Here is a 17,379-nt window from a genome sequence, read left to right on the forward strand (position 1 = left end):
GAAGCAGAAATAGATGTTTTTCTGGAATTCCTTTCCTTTTTCTGTGATCCGATGAATGTTGGCAGTTTGATCTCATTATAGGGGATTGGAATGCAAAAGTCTGGATACCTACCAAATGTCAATTAATAGGTGAATGGATAAACAGATTTTGGTATATGCATATGAGGAAGTACTACTCAGCATTGAAAAGACATGAACAATTGATACATGCAACACGGGACGTCTCTGATGGTCGGGTGGTTGAGAATCCACCTTCCAGTGCAGGGATGCAGGCTCAGTTTCTGGCTGGGGAGCTAGGACCCCGCTGGCCGTGGGTCAGCTGAGCCCGTGCACCACCGCTACTGAGCCCGGTGCTCTAGACCCAGTGCCACAACTAGAGAAGCCCACTCGCTGCAAATGAGACCCAACACAGCCAAAAATAAATTTCTTTTGTTTAAAAAGCTGGTTAAGGTGGTAAATTATATGTATATTTTGCCACAGTATGAAAAGGTGGGAAAAATCGATTAAGCGTTTTCTGTGTGGGTCTGTTTTTGGATCCTCTGTCCTGCTCCTTGCTTTGCCTCTCTCCATGCATGTGTTAAGCTGCCGTCTTTCCTGAGCTTTGTCCGAGGCCTGAAGCCCCTCAGTGTTCGTCCCCCAGCTTGTTCTCTCCTGAGGCCGTTTGGCTCCTCTGGGTCCTTTGCATCGGCTCGTAAATTTTAGAATCAGCTTTTCAGTTTCAACAAAAGACCTGTGTGTGATTGGGGTTACGGTAAACCCGTAAATCAGTTTCAGGGAGAATTCTGTAACAGTACTGAATTTTCAGATCCCCAGCTGTGGAATCTCTCCCCATTTATTTGCTTCTTAATTCGCTGACCAGTGTTTTGTGTTGTCGTGATCAGTGCATAGAGTGTGGACAGATTTTACAAAAAGCTTCTGATGGTTTCTCAACTTACCGTTTTTTGGTGGTTTGTAAAGATATATCCATAAGTATTTAAAATTCTTTGATGTTATCGTAAGTGATATTTTTATAAATGTTGACTCCTGGTTATTTGCTGTTTGTGTATAGAAATACAGTTGACTGTTTTACACACTGTTTCTACAGTGTGTGAAGTTAGCGTTTTTCTCTGCACATGCTTCCTGTTTCTGGAATTTCTCTTTATAATCTATCACATGTAGAAGAAATTCACACTTGTGAAAGGAGATACAGGAACTATAAACAAGATGAAAATAAAATGTTCCCCGTTGTGTCTTGGTTTTGCCTCTGAAATCAGCTTAGTTGAACTTCAGCGGATGCTGGTGTTTTGTGAGGATTTCTTAATTCCACCTCAGGGTCATCTGCTAAAATGTAATATGTGTGCACTGTGACAGGTGTCATGATGACACTGATCGCTTTACGGTGACTGTCCCTTCGTTTACCCTTCGCCCCGTCCGTTTCTCCCGATGCTTACCTTTACGGAAATGCCTTGTGCCAGACTGCTGCACTTCATCACGGCCGGAAACGACGTCAGCCTTGATGCAGATTGCACTCGTTTTGCGTCACTGATGGTGTGTGTGCTTTGTGGTCCTGTCCTGTGTACAGATCATGACGCAGCAGTTCCATCACGGGACTCGCTCACACGTTCTCTGATAGCCGTGGCCACCTCTTGCCCACTCCTCCCCCAGCTTCTGGAAACCACTCGTCTTTCCTCCCTTTGTACATTTCGCTATCTCAAAAACATTGTGCTAATGGAACCATTGTGGGTCTACAGCAGCAAGCAGTGCGTGTAAACTTGTGCGGGTTGGCTCCTCCTCTCTGCGTAACTCTTCTGTGAGTTGCTGTGTGTCAGTGGGCCGCGCTGTTCCACTGCTCAGCAGTTTTCCGTGTCGGAGAAGGCAATGGCACCCCACTCCAGTGCTCTTGCCTGGAGAATCCCAGGGACGGGGGAGCCTGGGGGGCTGCCGTCTATGGGGTCGCTGAGGGTCGGACACGACTGACGCGACTCCGCAGCAGCAGCAGTTTTCCATGTACCTGTTGCCACAGCTTGTTGACTGTTCTGAAGCTTAAGAACACTTGCTTGTTTCCGGTTTGGGGGCTCTTATGAGTAAACCTTCTGTGTACATTTGTGTCCAAGCTTTGTGTGAACACGTGTTGTGTCCAAGCTTTGTGTGAACACGTGTTCGTCTCTCTGGGATAAACGGGCAGGAGTGAGGGCGCTGGGTCTTGAGGTCATCTCTGTGTTTATTTTCAGAGTGCTGGCTGTACCATCTTACGTTCCCAGTAGCAATACGTTCTAGTTTCTGTGCCTTTTTGCCAGGATTTGGTGTTGTTGCTGGTTTTGTTTATTAAAAAAAAAAAAGATGTAAAAACCATAGCCATTCTGATGGACGTGGCCTGTTGCCTGTGGTTTTAACTAGCCTTTGCCTGAGGTAGCGAATGTCCACGTTTAGTTCCCTTGACACACCCTCTCAGTGAGTACAGTTGGTTTTCGTGTATTGATCTCGTACCCTGCAGCCTTGCTAAACTCGTTTAGTAGCTCACAGAGCGTTTTTGGTTTAGTACTGGACAGTCACGTTGTTGGTGATGAGGGCAGTTTCATGTCTTCCTTTCTGATCTGGCTTTCTTTCTTTTCTTTGCTTGACTCACCAGCTAACATCTCCATTATGTCGAATAGGAGTGGTCAGAGCAAACTTCCCTGCCTTGTGCCTGATTTTAACGAGAAAGCCTGCAGTCTTCTACCTTAAGTATGATGTTAGCCGTATGTTTTTTGTAGGTGCCCTGAACCGGGTTAAGGAAGTTTGCTTCTGGTTTGTGGAAGGTTTTCAATGTAAATTGTGTTGGATTTTGTCCAGTGTCTTTTCTGCCTCTCTGAAGATGATTGGGTCTTTTCTGCTTATTCTTTGGACGTGCTGAAATCCTCCGCCTGGGCTCTGAGCCCCGAAGGCCTCCTGCGTTCTCGGGATAGCGCTCCCTGGTCGTCTTGAGGTGTCCTCTTCTGTGTCCTTGGGTGCGCTCTGGAGAAGACTGAGGGGACGTAACAGCCAGATACAGTGTGGCTCCCGGACGGGGTCCCAGGCCAGAGACAGGGCGTCGGTGGAGAAGCCAGTGGCATTCACCTTGATTCTGTAATTCAGGTAGTGCTCTTGTATGCCTGTCAATTTCTTAATCGTGGTGGTTTCCCCATGGTTCTGTAAGCTTCTCATAGGAAAAGCTGGATGAAAAGTATCCGGGAACTCTATATTATTTTTGTGACTTTTCTTTAAAATTATTTCAAACTAAAAATGATGAGGTGATTTCATATGGGCAGCATTCTAAAACACCGTTTGGCAGTCTTGCCTCTTTTAACGTGTATTTTGCTGAGGCAGCACTGGTTTCTAACGTCGTATGCCACGCGCACGACCTTGCAGTCCAGCTTCTGTGTGTACGCGCCACCACCAGGGCCGAAGCCTCCACCCCTCACTGGACGGCGGCCCCCTTGCCCATTCCACCCTCCCCGTCTCTGCCTTCTCACTGGCTGTGGATATATGCTTCTTTTAATGTGATTATATATATATAATCCCGTCCACGGCGGTCCATGGACTTCTCCAGGCCAGAACACTGGAGTGGGTCTTTCGCTTCTCCAGGGGCTCTTCCCAACCCTGGGATCAAGCCCAGGGCTCCCGCGTTGCAGGCAGTCTTCGCCAGCCGAGCCACAGGGACGCCTGCTCCCACTGTATCTTTTTTTTTTTCCCCACATGTTGTTTCTTTTGTCTCTGGCTGCTTTTACGTGGTTTTAGAGAAATTGATGTTTTCTTCATGTTTTTCTCGGGGCTCTTTGAGCTCCTTGGATCTCTGTGTTCATAGTGTTTATCAACGTCAGCATGTTTTTTGACCATTAGATTTCTCTAAACTTGTTTTATCACCAGCCATAGCACATCCCCCCGCTTGCTCCTCCCCTTTGGAGATTATACGTATAGAGAGCGATCTGCTCGAGGCTGTCCCACAATTCCCTGATGCTCAGTTATTTTTTTGTCTTTCATTTTGTATAGTTTTTATTATTATGTTTTCTGGTCACTAAATTTTTTTCCCCCTAGTATTTGATCTACTGTTAATCCAATCCAGAGTTTTTCATCTTAAGTAGTCTTTCATCTCTGGGCAGTTTGTTTTGAAGTTTTTTTTTCTTTTATATCTCTGTTGACTATGCTTGTATTTCCTTCTACTTTTCTGAGAATTTAGAATCTAGTTATGACTGTGATACTCTTCTCTGCTGTCATCCCTGTTATTTCTGGGTCGCGGTCAGCTGACTGCTTTTTCCTCCTCATTTGCTCTCATGTCTCCCTGCTGCTTCTTGTGCCTGGTGGTTTTTCTGTTGGCTGTTGGCCCTTGTGGATTTCACTTTGACCCATTCAAGACGTGCTTCTAAGTGTTAGAAGGAGCAGAGCAGCCTGGAGGGCGGTGTTTCTCATTACCGCTCTCTCCTTCCCCGTTACCCTGATCGCGCCCCTCTGTGGCGATTTAAGACATTGCGTATTCATTTATCGAGCTGTGGCTGCGCTGGGTCTTCGCTGCGATGACAGGCTTCTGATTGTGGCGGCTTCTCTTGTTGTGGAGCGTGGACTCCAGGCGCGGGCTCAGCTACTCCGAGGCCCGTGGGGTCTTCCCAGACCGGGGACTGAACCCGCGTCCCCTGCGTTGGCAGCTGGATTCTTAACCACTGGGCCACCCGGGAAGCCTCCCTTTGTGAGATTGTAATGCCACGACTGTACTATACGTGTTTCCATCCGTATTGTGGGTGTTTCTGTCCTTTATGCGAAAGTGGTTTTTTTTGCTTCCCTTCCGCCAGAACCAGCTTTCACCCCCAGGGGGCGGTGTTGCCCTGTTGGGAATGCACACCCACAGGCTGGCTCTTGCACTAGTGACACACGGCTCTTCTCTGCGTCCTCACTGCGCTGTAGCTAAGGCAGCCTGTGTTTGAACACTTTCTTAAAAGTTGAGCATACCCTAGCACACAGCACTGCACTCTAGAGTGCAGTACACGTCCCAGCCCCCAAACCTGAATACAGATGTTCCCTCTGAGAGCCCCAAACTGGGAGCGACCCAGATGTCCTTCGAGGGGTGAACAGGTAAACAATTTCATACCCACACAGTAGGCTGTTGAACAATTGTGCAAATCAGAGAGGCCAGACCAACAAAGTGCTGTGTGAGCCCATGTATGTAAAACTCAAAAATGCAAACTAATCCATAGACGAAAAGATGACTGGCTGCCTGGGGATGGAGACAGAGGGAAGGTCCGATCACACGGACACCGGGAAGTCGGGATGGAAAGGTTTTCGTCGCGTGGGGTTTCATGGGCAGACAGACCTCAGAACTCAAAACGGTGTTCTCTGTGCAATTTATTACGCGCCAAGTATATACACCAGTAAAGTTGTGGAAGTAAAAAGTGAAGGGTTTGCACTCCATTTGGGGAGCCCATATTTCTCATCAGTCACCCATGTGTATAAAAATTCATAAGCATGGTTATGGTTGTTTTATGGTTTATAATAGTGATGAAGTTTAATTTGTCGGCAGCTTATGGGAACACTTGAACTTGACTCATGAAAGTCTGCAGCTGCAGACCTGACGCAGTGATGGTTGAGTTTTCCTTTGCTGAACATGTGTTCATAGTCGACAATGGACTTGTTCTCAGGACCTGTGGACTCTGGGGAAAGAGGGTGGTTCTGAACATGGGCTGGGTCCAGAGGCCGCCTCGAGCCTGCTGTGTCGCCGAGCATTTCAGGACAGTAATGCCAGTTGTGTGTTTGTTCTCTTACCTTCTAGAAGGTGCAGGTAGCAAATCAGAAAGTCAGGTTTAGTGAACACCTTCAGGAAAGTTTAGGTCTCACGAATGCTTAGTTGTAGCGGTTTTATGCAATGAATACATCCAGATCAAGAAACAGAACATTACCTGTTCTGCAAATTTGTCTTTAATGTTCGAAGGCATTTTTAAGGTTAACTTAATGTATCATGGCATCCGGTCGCATCACTTTATGCAAATAGATGAGGAAACAATGGTCCCTGGTCTGGAATGGAAACAGTGAGAGACTTCCTTTTCTTGGGCTCCGAAATCACTGCAGATGGTGACTTACAGCCATGAAATTAAAAGACACTTGCTCCTTGGAAGAAAAGCTATGACCACCCTAGGCAGCATATTAAAAACCAGAAACATTACCTTGCCAGCAAAGGTCCATCTCGTCAAGGCTATGGTTTTTCCAGTAGTCATGTACAGATGTGAGAGTTGGACTATAAAGAAAGCTGAGCACTGAAGAATGGATGCTTTTGAACTGTGGTGTTGGAGAAGACTCTTGAGAGTCCCCTGGACTGCAAGGACATCCAACCAGTCCATCCTAAAGGAAATCAGTCCTGAATATTCTTTGGAAGGACTGATGTTGAAGCTGAAACTCTAATGCTATGGCCACCTGATGCGAAGAACTGACTCACTGGAAAAGACCCCGATGCTGGGCAAGATTGAGGGCAGGAGGAGAAGGGGACGACAGAGGACGAGATGGTCGGATGGCATCATTGACTTAATGGACATGAGTCTGAGTAAACTCCGGGAGTTGGTGATGGTCAGGGAGGCCTGGCGTGCTGCGGTCCATGGGATTGCAAAGAGTCGGACACAACTGAGCAACTGAACTGAACTGAAAAGCAACAAAATTAACAAGAAGGGTAAAGAAAAATGGACCAAAGATGAATAGAAGTAGAAAGGTTGCCAAGGCTGTGTGTTTTTAGCTTAAAAAGCTTTAAATGGAATGACATTTTATTAAGGGGAAAAGAAGGAGGTCTGACTTACAGGTGGCTGTTTCAGAGCAGGCAAATAAAGGGATGAATATGGAAAGTGAAAAAGGCGTGTGGAAAGTGGACTCCAGGAAAAGTAGGGTGCATGGTACAAGTTATCTTGAGACATTGAACTGCCTTTGAAATCTTTTATTGCTACTTTGGCTAGTGAAACATAATTTTTAATTACCCCCGTTTTTGTTAAACACAGTCAAGACTAATTTATTTTGAAAATAAGGTTGGCCCATTGAACATGTAGCTTTTCTATATTAACTCTTATTCCTGAGAATAAGTTTCAAACTAAATTTCCCAAAGGCCTCTCGGCCAGGAAAGCCATGCCAAAGGTCTGCTGCCAGACTTTGCGGATTTTTCTCTTCTAGAGGTCTCCAAAATACTTTGAGATTTCTATAGACAGTCCTATATTTACCTCATAAGGCTGTTCAGAACCCAAGTGTGTCTAATTTCTGTAGAGACAAGGAAGAGAGAAAAATGTTTTATTTTTACCCACAGGCGTAAATTACCAAATTGTTTTAAACCATAAGTAACTTGAAACTGTGGTGTTGGAGAAGACTCTTGAGAGTCCCTTGGACTGCAAGGAGATCCAACCAGTCCATTCTGAAGGCGATCAGCCCTGGGATTTCTTTGGAAGGAATGATGCTAAAGCTGAAACTCCAGTACTTTGGCCACCTCATGCGAAGAGTTGACTCATTGGAAAAGACTCTGATGCTGGGAGGGATTGGGGGCAGGAGGAGAAGGGGACGACAGAGGATGAGATGGCTGGATGGCATCACTGACTCGATGGACGTGAGTCTGAGTGAACTCCAGGAGTTGGTGATGGACAGGGAGGCCTGGCGTGCTGCAATTCATGGGGTTGCAAAGAGTCGGACACAACTGAGCGACTGAACTGAACTTGAAGAGAAGAGCTTCTTTATATCTGAAAACAAAGATGAGAAGCCAGTAATACGTCAGACCCTGATGCTGGGAAAGATTGAAGGCGGGAGGACAACTCAATGGACACGAGTTTGAGCAAGCTCTGAGAGTTGGTGATGGACAGGGAAAGCGTGGCATGCTGCAGTCCGCAGGGTCGCAAAGGGTCGGACGCAACTGAACAGCAACAATATGTCAGACAAAAATTCATGAAAACTATAATCATCCCATGTAATTAATCTGTTCTTTTGTCCTTGCCTGATGATTGAGGATGATAGTGACATTGATGGTTTTAAGAAATTTGTGAAGTTTCTGTTAAGGCTTGAATCATTTGTCCAGTTAAGTGCCTTGAGCCCTGGAGGTTGTAGACAGTATACTCCAAGCGGAAGACACATTTTTAACCTTTTTCATTGTAAGGGCATTAACCCTGCAACTGAGGAAGGCTTTATCCCGTTTAAAAAAAATGGGATAAAGCCTTTGCTGGTTCCCTGGTTTGTCAGGGAACCAGCAAAGGCCAAGTGGCTGCCTTGGATTTCCCATAGCCCTGACTGGTTTACAGTCATTGTTTATTCATTTTAAATTAGCTGGTTTAGGAGTAGACTATTGTGTTTTAAGGACATCAGGATAGCAACAGTCTGACAATATGGGGTTAATTTTCTTAAAAAGCAGAATGAGCTTTACCTACATGTACCATAATCTTCATAGATCATTGTGAAATAGTAGTTATTTTACCAAAGTAACATAAGGTTTTAAAGGTAAATACAAATCACTTAAAGGCAAAGAAATTCACAATCTGTTATCAAAAGCTGCATTCCGAGAAAACTTTGTTCTCTTAATAGAGAAAGTTCCAGTCTGGTACAGGCTCATATTCATGGTGAAATAATCGCTATTCACTTAGTCAAAGTAGCAACAAAAGATTTCAAAGGCAGTTCAGTGTCTCAAGATAACTCGTACCACGCACCCTACTTTTCTTGGGGTCTACCTTCCACACACCTTTTTCACTTTCCATATTCATCAGTTTATTTGCCTGTTCTGAAACAGCCACCTGTAGGGAAAGATTGAAGGCAGGAGGAGAAGGGGACAACAGAGGATGAGATGGTCGGATGGCATCATCGACTCAATGGACATGAGTTTGAGCAAGCTCCGGGAGTTGGGGATGGACAGGGAGGCCTGGTGTGCTGCAGTCCATGGGGTTGCAAAGAGTCAGACACGACTGAGCGACTGAACTGAAGTCAGACTTACTTCCTTTTCTCTTAATAAAATGTCATTCCATTTCTTAAAGCCTTTTAAGTTAAAAAGACACATTCTGCTTTCCGTAAGTAACCATGAATCTTGGCAAACATAAATCACCCAAAGCTCTTAACTCATTTGCATTTTCTTTTCCTGAGACTCTTCTTCACATCAAGTGACTTGCCTTGTTGAAAAATTTATGACAGATATAATAAGATCTTATTTAGTTTATATTTAACCAAGGCACACTAAAAGTATTACACCTAATGTTGGTAAGATACGTCTGAATTATTTAGATAAACAGTAATACCAAGTATTAGTTTGAGTATTTCCCAGTTCACGTGAACCTGAACTTCATTTAGAATTGTTTGATTTGTAAGCACTTTCTTTTCCTTAGATCAGTTAAATTTGCGCTCATTTACAAGTTAACCTCAGCGATATTAACCAAAGACGCACTAATCCAGACAGACATCTTGTCTCTTTGCCCCTGCACCACCTTTTTTCTTAACTTGAAGTTCTACTGGTTTGCCCAAGGCTGACTTCTTAGGCAGAGTGCGCTGTATATCTCGAGGATTGAGAAGAGTTAACTTCAGGCCTGTTTCTGTTTTCTCAGGTCAGAGCTTAAAGTATTTCAACATGCTGGCTTTTTTCTAATCGCATATGCACAAAGAACCGGTTTTGCGATTTCAACAAGATTTCTCCAGAGTCTAAAGACATCACAGCCATACTGTCTAAAGCCCTCTCTGATCATGGTCTCATAGCTAAAATTTAAAGCGAGTGATCTAGAGAATGCTCACCTTGGCCCTAATAGCAGCGGCAGACTGACTGATGTTATCCCAGCACAGATTGTTGCTCTCGGGAGGTACAGGTCTTAGCTTGATCCAAAGGTTCTGAAGGACTGAAGGAACTTGAAGGAGTTGGGAAGCATTGATTCCCCCACCACCGCCCCACCACACTGATAGAAGTTAGAAGAGGATTCTTTAAAATATGCGAGTTTCTTTTAGAAGATCTGGTGGAGGGGATGTAGAGGGGCGGGGTTGAGGGGGTAACGTCGCAACGGAAAGGCGCCGGCGCCGTGAGTCCCTCAGACCCGCACTCTGACTGAGGGCTGTGAAGCTGTGAGTGTCAGGGGCTTCTGAGTCATTTTCTTGTTTCCGACAGTAGAGGTCAAGTTGGAGGACTGTGGTATCATTTAGTGTGCCAGCAAGAGGCTGTTTTTCTTGGTCCCTCAATTTGTACCGGGGCCAGGCTTCAATGCAAAAGAAAGGGAGCCTTTTCTTTTCCAGGTTTTCAGGTCCAGAGTTTTTCTAGTTCTTGAGAATATAGCCGAGGGGATGAGTCTGAGGGAGCTTCCTGAGCTATTTGTAGCTTATATGCTGGAGAATGGGGGTACTGAGTCACCAGCCACAGACAGGCATTGCTCTCGTTCCCAGTGAGCCCTCTGTGTAACTGAGGCACCATGTGACTAGCGGCACACATGGCCGGATGTCCCGACAGTCACGTCTGAGAGCGAGAGGTGACCCTCGAGCACGCGGCTGAGACACGAACCAGACGACAAAGCACCGTGCGACTCAGCCAGGAGAGACGGGAAAGCGGCTCCCAGGGCCAGCTGGGTGGCTCACGATTTGGTGACGGCCTGAGATGTGGAAGGCCCTCTTTGGGACGCCTCAGAGGCAGCTCCTAGCCTCCAGGAAATGCATCCAGACCGAGGGGGAACAGTGAACGCAGCAGAGGAAGCAGGCTGAGGAACCCACCTGCAGCCCTGCTGGTAAGGCGGCAGCCGTGAGGAGCGGGCTCGGTGTTCTGCGTGACCAATGTGTGCCTCGCCGTGCCGTCTTGCTGGGGGCCTGTGGTCTGAGAGCCTGGTCTGTTCGTGAGCCCCTTATCCGGTCATTCGAGTCTTCCAGCAACAGGCATCCTAACGGCTTCTAAGCGCTGGACTCATGCCCGCACACTCAGTGGGTAAAGAATCTGCCTGCAGTGGGGGAGACCTGGGTCCAGTCCCTGGGTCGGGAAGATCCCCTGTGAGGGGGATCTAAGTGTTCCAGATGCACTTAAGTGTTCTTGCCTGGAGACTCCCACAGACAGAGGACCCTGGCGGGCTGCAGCCCGTGGGGTTGCGCAGCACACAGCATGGTCCTCGCCCTCATTAAGTCAGGAAGAGGAGAGCAGAGCCTCCCTCCTTTCGGTGGCAGCTGCTGGGGCCCAGCAGAGTAACCCTGGCCTGAGTTTCTCAGCTGCTTCCACAGCCACTCGCCTGTTAGCAGAGGGTTTGAGGAAAAAGAAATGAAGCAAAGGAGAGTCGGAGGGAGAACCCCCAGGAGACAAATGGGCCCCAACTGTTGTGGTCTGTGCACAGGCTGGAAAAGCATTTCCAGACTCGAGGCACAGTGAGAGGAGAGGAGAGTTTATTAGTGCCGGAGACGCCATTAGAACAGTGGGCTGGCTCAAGGGAGAGCCGATGCATTTCCTGGGTTAGTAGCCAGTTTTTATTGTCTCAGGACAAAGAAGATTCCTGCTGGAAGGGTGGCATTCGGTGACTGGTTTGTGTAGGTGTCCTTACCTACTATGGGGTCAGGGAACTGGCCAGTAAGGGTTGGGGGCTCATGGCAACGGTTGCTGTGGGGCTCAGTCGGTTCCGGAGATGGTCCAGGTTCTGGGTTACAGAAGCCTTGCTACAAGCCCCACGCGTCTGACCATGGTATGGGGCTCCAGAAGATGTACTGTGGCTCGATCTGTGACTCAAGATGGGCTCCATCCTGGCCGGTATCCAGGCACTTAGAAGAACACGTGTCCCGCTGCTGTGGGGAGGACATTCCCCCAAAGCTCCTCCCGTTTTATCGACATTAAACATCAATTAAGTCTCTCTGGTCTGTTGTGCGTTTGCGGTTTGTGTTTGCTTATCCGTGTTCTGTCTGGGCGATCCGTTCATTGGTGGGAGTGAGGTGCAAAGGTCCCTCACCGGGGCCTCCCTGGCGGTCCAGTACTTAGCCCACCTTCCAGTGCAGGGGACGCGGGTTCCATCCCGCGTGCCACGGGGCAGCTGCGTGCGCCGCAGCTACTGAGCCTCTGCGCTGCAGCTGAGGCCCGACACGGCCAGTAAGTGCTAAGATATTCGTGGATGCCTGCAGTCCCCCAGCAACAGCGCCCTGCTGCTGATTTGCCCTTTGATGGCTGGTAGCGTTTGCCTTATGTATTGAGGTGCCCCTGTGTTGGGTGTATGAACATTTGTGATTGTTACATCTTCTTGGGTTGAGCCCTTGGTCATTATGTACTGCCCTTCCTTGTCTCCTGCCACGTCTTTATTTTAAAATCTATTTTATCTGGTATGAGTATTGCTACTGCAGCTTTGTTTTTTGATTTCTATTTGCATGGAATACCTTCTTCCAGCCCCTTACTTTCAAAGTCTGTATGTGTCCCTAGGTGTGAGGTGAGTCTCTTGTAGACAGCATATATTGGGTCTTGTTTGTTAATCCGTTCAGCCCGTCTGTGTCCTTTGGTCAGAGCATTTAATTCATTTACATTCAACATAATCATCCATCTATATGTTCCTATTACCATTTTCTTACTTGTTTTGGATTTGTTTTTGTGGGTCTTTTTCTTGTTTCCTGCCTAGAGAAGTTCCTTTAGCATTTGTCGTAAGGCTGGTTTGGTGGTGCTGAATTCTCCTGCTGCTGTTGCTGCTAAGTCGCTTCAGTCGTGTCCGACTCTGTGCGACCCCATAGACGGCAGCCCACCAGGCTCCCCCGTCCCTGGGATCCTCCAGGCAAGAACACTGGAGTGGGTTGCCATTTCCTGCTCCAATGCATGAAAGTGAAAAGTGAAAGTGAAGGCGCTCAGTCGTGTCCGACTCTTCGCGACCCCATGGACTGCAGCCTACCAGGCTCCTCCGTCCATGGGATTGGGCAAGAGTACTGGAGTGGGGTCCATTGCCTTCTCCGGCTGAATTCTCCTAGCTTTTGCTTTTGTAAAGCTTTGGATTTCTCTGTCAAATCTGAATGAGAGCCTTGCTGGGAACCATCATCTTGGTTGTAGGTTTTTCCTTTTGCCACTTTTCCCTGCTGCTCCCTTCTGGCCTGGCTCCCAGCCCGCCTGTTCATTCTTCTGCCTCACTTGTCCCGTTTGTTTATTCCTTGTGGCATCTTTTTCATTTCAGCGTTTGTTTTGTTCATCAGTGTTTATTTGTCCTTTAGATTTTCTAGGTCCTTAAACATTTCTTGTATTTTCTCAATCCATGCCTCCATTCTTTTTCTGAGTTTTTGGATCACCTTTACTAGCATTACTCTGAATTCTTTTTAGGTGGATGGCAGAAAAGTTTAGGTGTTATAAATTTTAGTTTGCTGCAGTTTTATGCAGGGAATCGCTGTGCACATGGGGAGTCCTTTGAGGTGCAGGTCTCTCTAGGCTGGTGAGGTGCAGTCACACAGAAGTGCCCTTGGTTACAGTTTCCAGTTGTGAAGTTTCTGTTGCTGGTGTTGTAATGTACAGTATTAACATACGTGAAATACAATTGTTCTGTTTACTTCTGTTTGTATAAGTGTAAGTTATGTGTTGTTTAATCAAAGTGTTTCCTCTTGGCAGTGGACTCTCGAAAAATTGACCAGGAGGGGAAAATCCCAGATGAAACTTTAGAGAAACTGAAGTCCCTGGGGCTTTTTGGAATGCAAGTCCCAGAAGAATATGGTGAGTAAAGGGAACCACCACCCAACTGGTTCAGCTTTCAACAAAGCCTCTGTATTTGTCCATGAAACAGTTCTGTTCTGGAAAGGTGGCCTTTGAAAACGCATTAAGTCCAAGGTCGGGCTGCAAAAATGCTGAAATTAATCAAACTGCCCTTTGTGGGCTACATTTAGGGGGCTGGCTGGTGAGCGTGCGGCCTGGTGAAGGGGCTCTTTGGCAGGAAAAGCTAGTGAGCTCTGTGCCCCGCCGTGGGGTTGTGGGGGGCGGGGAAGGACCTGTAAGGTGTCTGCTCTCTGCGCTCTACGGGGCAGGAGGGGTGGGCTCACCCCTGGGCAGGCTGATGGCAGCGGGGTCTCTCTGGCGGAGGGGCGGCCCCAGGCCGTCAGTGCTCTGCGTCTGAACGTTTCAGAGGGACAGAACATAGTCCCATGTGGGCACTGGTCCAGACACAGTCTAGTGTGCACTCTTGGGATCCTTTCCTACGAGCATGGCCCCCTGCCCCCAGCCTGCCCTCCCCAGAGCCCTCCCCCGAGCCCTGGCTGGGGCAGCCTCCAGCTTCGTCAGCTCGGGGTCAGGGGTTTGGGTTGGAGAGCTGCTGGTGCTGAGAGCCGGGCACATCTGTGGCCGTGAGCCCAGTGTCCACGCTGGGGGGTAGTTTGCACAGCAAGGCCCAGATGCTGGTTTAGCTCCAGGGCAAAAGTGCAGTCCGTTCCCCCCACCCACCCCCCACCTCGCAGCCCAGGGTGGGGACTCTCGTGCCGCCGGGACCCAGGCTGGAGCGGCTGCAGTCTGAGGCAGAGCCTGAGATCCTAGGGCAGAGGCTGTGACGCCACATCTGGAGGCGTGTTTCCTCGGGGGTCTCCGTCTGTGTGTGTCTGTCGCCATGTTGTAAGCTCTTAGAGGGTATCTCCTACTCGTCTCCCGTTGAGTGCCTCTTCCCACATCTCCAAATGACAGTAATAAGAGAAAGGACGGTCTGTGGAGGAAACACGGCGTCATCTCTGCAGCTGCTTCACTGCTGGCGGGACGCGGCGCGGGCCTCAGGTGCACCTGCAGCCTGCAGGGCAAAGCCCTGCGCTCTCCCCAGGCCTCCAGGCCCGGCGGGGTCCCAGACCCCGGGGAAGTGTGTGCGCAAGGCGGCGGCCACGTCCAGTATTAGAACAGAGCAGGAGGCTGAGCCTGTCGTCAGCTGCAGAAAGGCAGTGTGTGGAGGAGAGCTGCCAGACGCAGTCGGCTTGGTGACGGTGTCTGCTTCCGCCTGGGTCTTAAAGAAAGCACTTCCTGATTCAGGAGAAGTCGTTGTTTCCTCCACACAAGTTTGTGTGAAACTTGAACACGTCTTTTTGCGTCTCTGTGTTTTATGCCAGCACACGTGTGTGTATGTGTGTGTGTGACTGCACAGCCCCATCCCTAACTCTGCTTTGAGTTCCTGTTGAGTGTGAAAATGCTCTTTCGTGAGATCATAAAATGGTCACATTTGGAACTATTTCATTTTCTTTCTTTTTTTTTAAACTCTTCCTTGGGAAATGAAGGCAACTACGACCTTATGTTCATGCCCAAATAGTTTTCAGAAACGTCCTGGGTCTGAAGCATTCTGAAGTCTGATTGGGAATCTCTGCGCCCAGTTCTCCTCCCTGACCTTCAGCTCCCCGCGGTCTCACCCACCTGTCACCTATCCCCACTCTTCGTCCCCCCGCCCATGATTTCACGGATGCTTTCTTGAAGGCTTCCCTCAGTGCTCAGTTGGCAAAGAATCCACCTGCAATGCGAGAGACCTGGGTTCGATTCTTCAGTCGGGAAGATCCGCTGGAGAAGGGATAGGCTATCTGCTCCAGTATTCTTGGGCTTCCCTTGTGGCTCAGCTGGTGAAGAATCTGCCCACAGTGTGGGAGACCTGGAAGACCCCCTGGAGAAGAGAAAGGCTGCCCACTGCAGTATTCTGGCCTGGGGAATTCCATGGACTGTGTATAGTTCACGGGGTTGCAAAGAGTTGGACACAGCTGAGCAACTTTCACTTTCTTAAGAAAAGTGTCACGATTTTTTTTTAAGAAGCAAAACGGACATCGGTGTATGAAACAAGTGGGAACACAGTGTCTTGACTGACAGGTGGGGTGGGGGCTGTGGCAGGGTGCTGGCCTCCCTGGCCCCTGGGCTGGGGACACTGTGTTAAAGTCCGCGTCTGCATGCGCTTGTTACGGAGCCAGAAAAGGTCTGAAGGGAGGTGGACGGAAGTGCGCTGAGTGCTGTTAACGAGTGATTTGTTTCTTTGTGGCTGTCTGTGTTGTGTTCCCTATAAAACGGTGAGCGGGCCATACTTCACAGAGCCTTTTCTGGGAGGGTCTGGGGCTGGAGCGCGAGCGGGGCTGTTCTGTTCCCGCCCCAGGTGGCCTGGGCCTCTCCAACACCATGTACGCGCGGCTGGCAGAGGTCATCGGCCTGGACGCCTCCATTGCTGTGACTCTGGCGGCTCACCAGTCCATCGGCCTCAAGGTCAGGTGTGGGTTAGTGGGGCGCGTGGGGGGACTGGGCAGCTGGCTCCTCTGGAAACCGCCTCCTCCCCATCGCCCTGCCCCGTCCCTCCAGGCCCTGGTCAGAGGCCCGCCGCCTCCGTGGAGCCTGCCCGCACCGTGGGCGGGAAGTGATCCCTCCCGTGCTTCGTTTGCTCCCTCGGGGCCTGCGCGTGTCCGCCCTGCTGCTGGTGCCCACCCTCCACTGGACTTGGAGCATCTCAGGGCAGGCCCCCCGGCCCACAGCTCAGTCCTTGGGTGGTTTTGCTTGGCACAGGAACCGAAGGGGCGGAGCGCCCCCAGGCTCGGCCGTGGCTCCAGCCACCCAGCTGGGCAGTGGAGAAGCTGCCAGGGAGCCCGAGTCCCGACCCGAAGCTGTGGCGAGCCGCCCGGCCTGTCCCCATGTGGGGGCTCCCTGACCCCCCAGCAGCTCCCCATTTATTTTCTGGGGCTGCCAGCTCCGGGCGGCCCCCTTGCATGAAGGAAGCATTTCTGTGAGCCCGTGGCGCCCGCTCCTCTCACTGCCGCTGAACGAGCCGTGTGTGTCGCAGGGCATCATCTTGGCCGGCAGCAAGGAGCAGAAGGCCAGGTACCTGCCCAGGCTGGCGTCCGGGGAGCACGTGGCCGCCTTCTGTCTGACGGAGCCAGCCAGGTCAGCCCCACGCCCCTCGCAGCCTCTCTGCCTGTCCGCTTCCTTCTCTCGTCTTCACCTCCCTTCTCCTCCCTGGTGACCCTTACAGACAAGAACGGGCCTGTCAGCTCCTGTTCTGTAACTGTTTTATGCTTTGCAACCCTCCTTATCGGCTTTCCTGGAGGCTCAGTGCTAACTAAAGAACCCACCTGCCAATGCGGGAGCCCCAAGTTCGATCCCTGGGTCGGGAAGATCCCCTGGAGAAGGAAATGGCAACCACTCCAGTGTTCTTGCCTGAAAATCCCATGGACAGAGGAGCTTGGGGGCTACAGTCCGCAGGGTCCCAACAGAGTCGGACATGACTTAGTGACTAAACCACCACCCTCCTTATATAAACGTCAGATGTCACAGCCACAGCGGCTTTCAGACTGCGCGGGGTGGGTGGTGTCATCCGCACTGTCCAGGCTGTGGACTGAGGTTCAGCAGCGTGGAGCCGGCAGCCCAGAGTCTCAGCTGCCGTGGGCTCAGGGCTTCCGACGGCAGGTCGATCTCAGAGCTTGGCACGTGCGAGCCCGCCTCTGTCTGTTTAGGCCCCCCAAATGTCCTCACGGACAGTTTCACCCGAGGTCATGAAGTGGGGTTGGCCAAACCCA

The 17,379-nt window shown here is 49.6% G+C and overlaps 1 protein-coding gene across 7 annotated transcripts in view; it reads left to right on the forward strand.

Moving 5' to 3' along the window:
- Positions 1-17,379, forward strand: part of ACAD9 (acyl-CoA dehydrogenase family member 9) — a 47,635-nt gene that overhangs the window by 19,309 nt on the left and 10,947 nt on the right. For 6 of the 7 annotated variants that reach the window (XM_024983043.2, XM_059879873.1, NM_001078076.2 and 3 more), the window contains 3 exon segments: positions 13,490-13,591; positions 15,972-16,078; positions 16,647-16,747. In XM_024983043.2, coding sequence (XP_024838811.1) covers positions 13,490-13,591; positions 15,972-16,078; positions 16,647-16,747 — 310 coding nt within the window. 7 annotated transcript variants of the gene reach the window in all.

Source organism: Bos taurus, chromosome 22 (genome assembly GCF_002263795.3).
Source record: "Bos taurus isolate L1 Dominette 01449 registration number 42190680 breed Hereford chromosome 22, ARS-UCD2.0, whole genome shotgun sequence".
NCBI lineage: Eukaryota > Metazoa > Chordata > Mammalia > Artiodactyla > Bovidae > Bos > Bos taurus.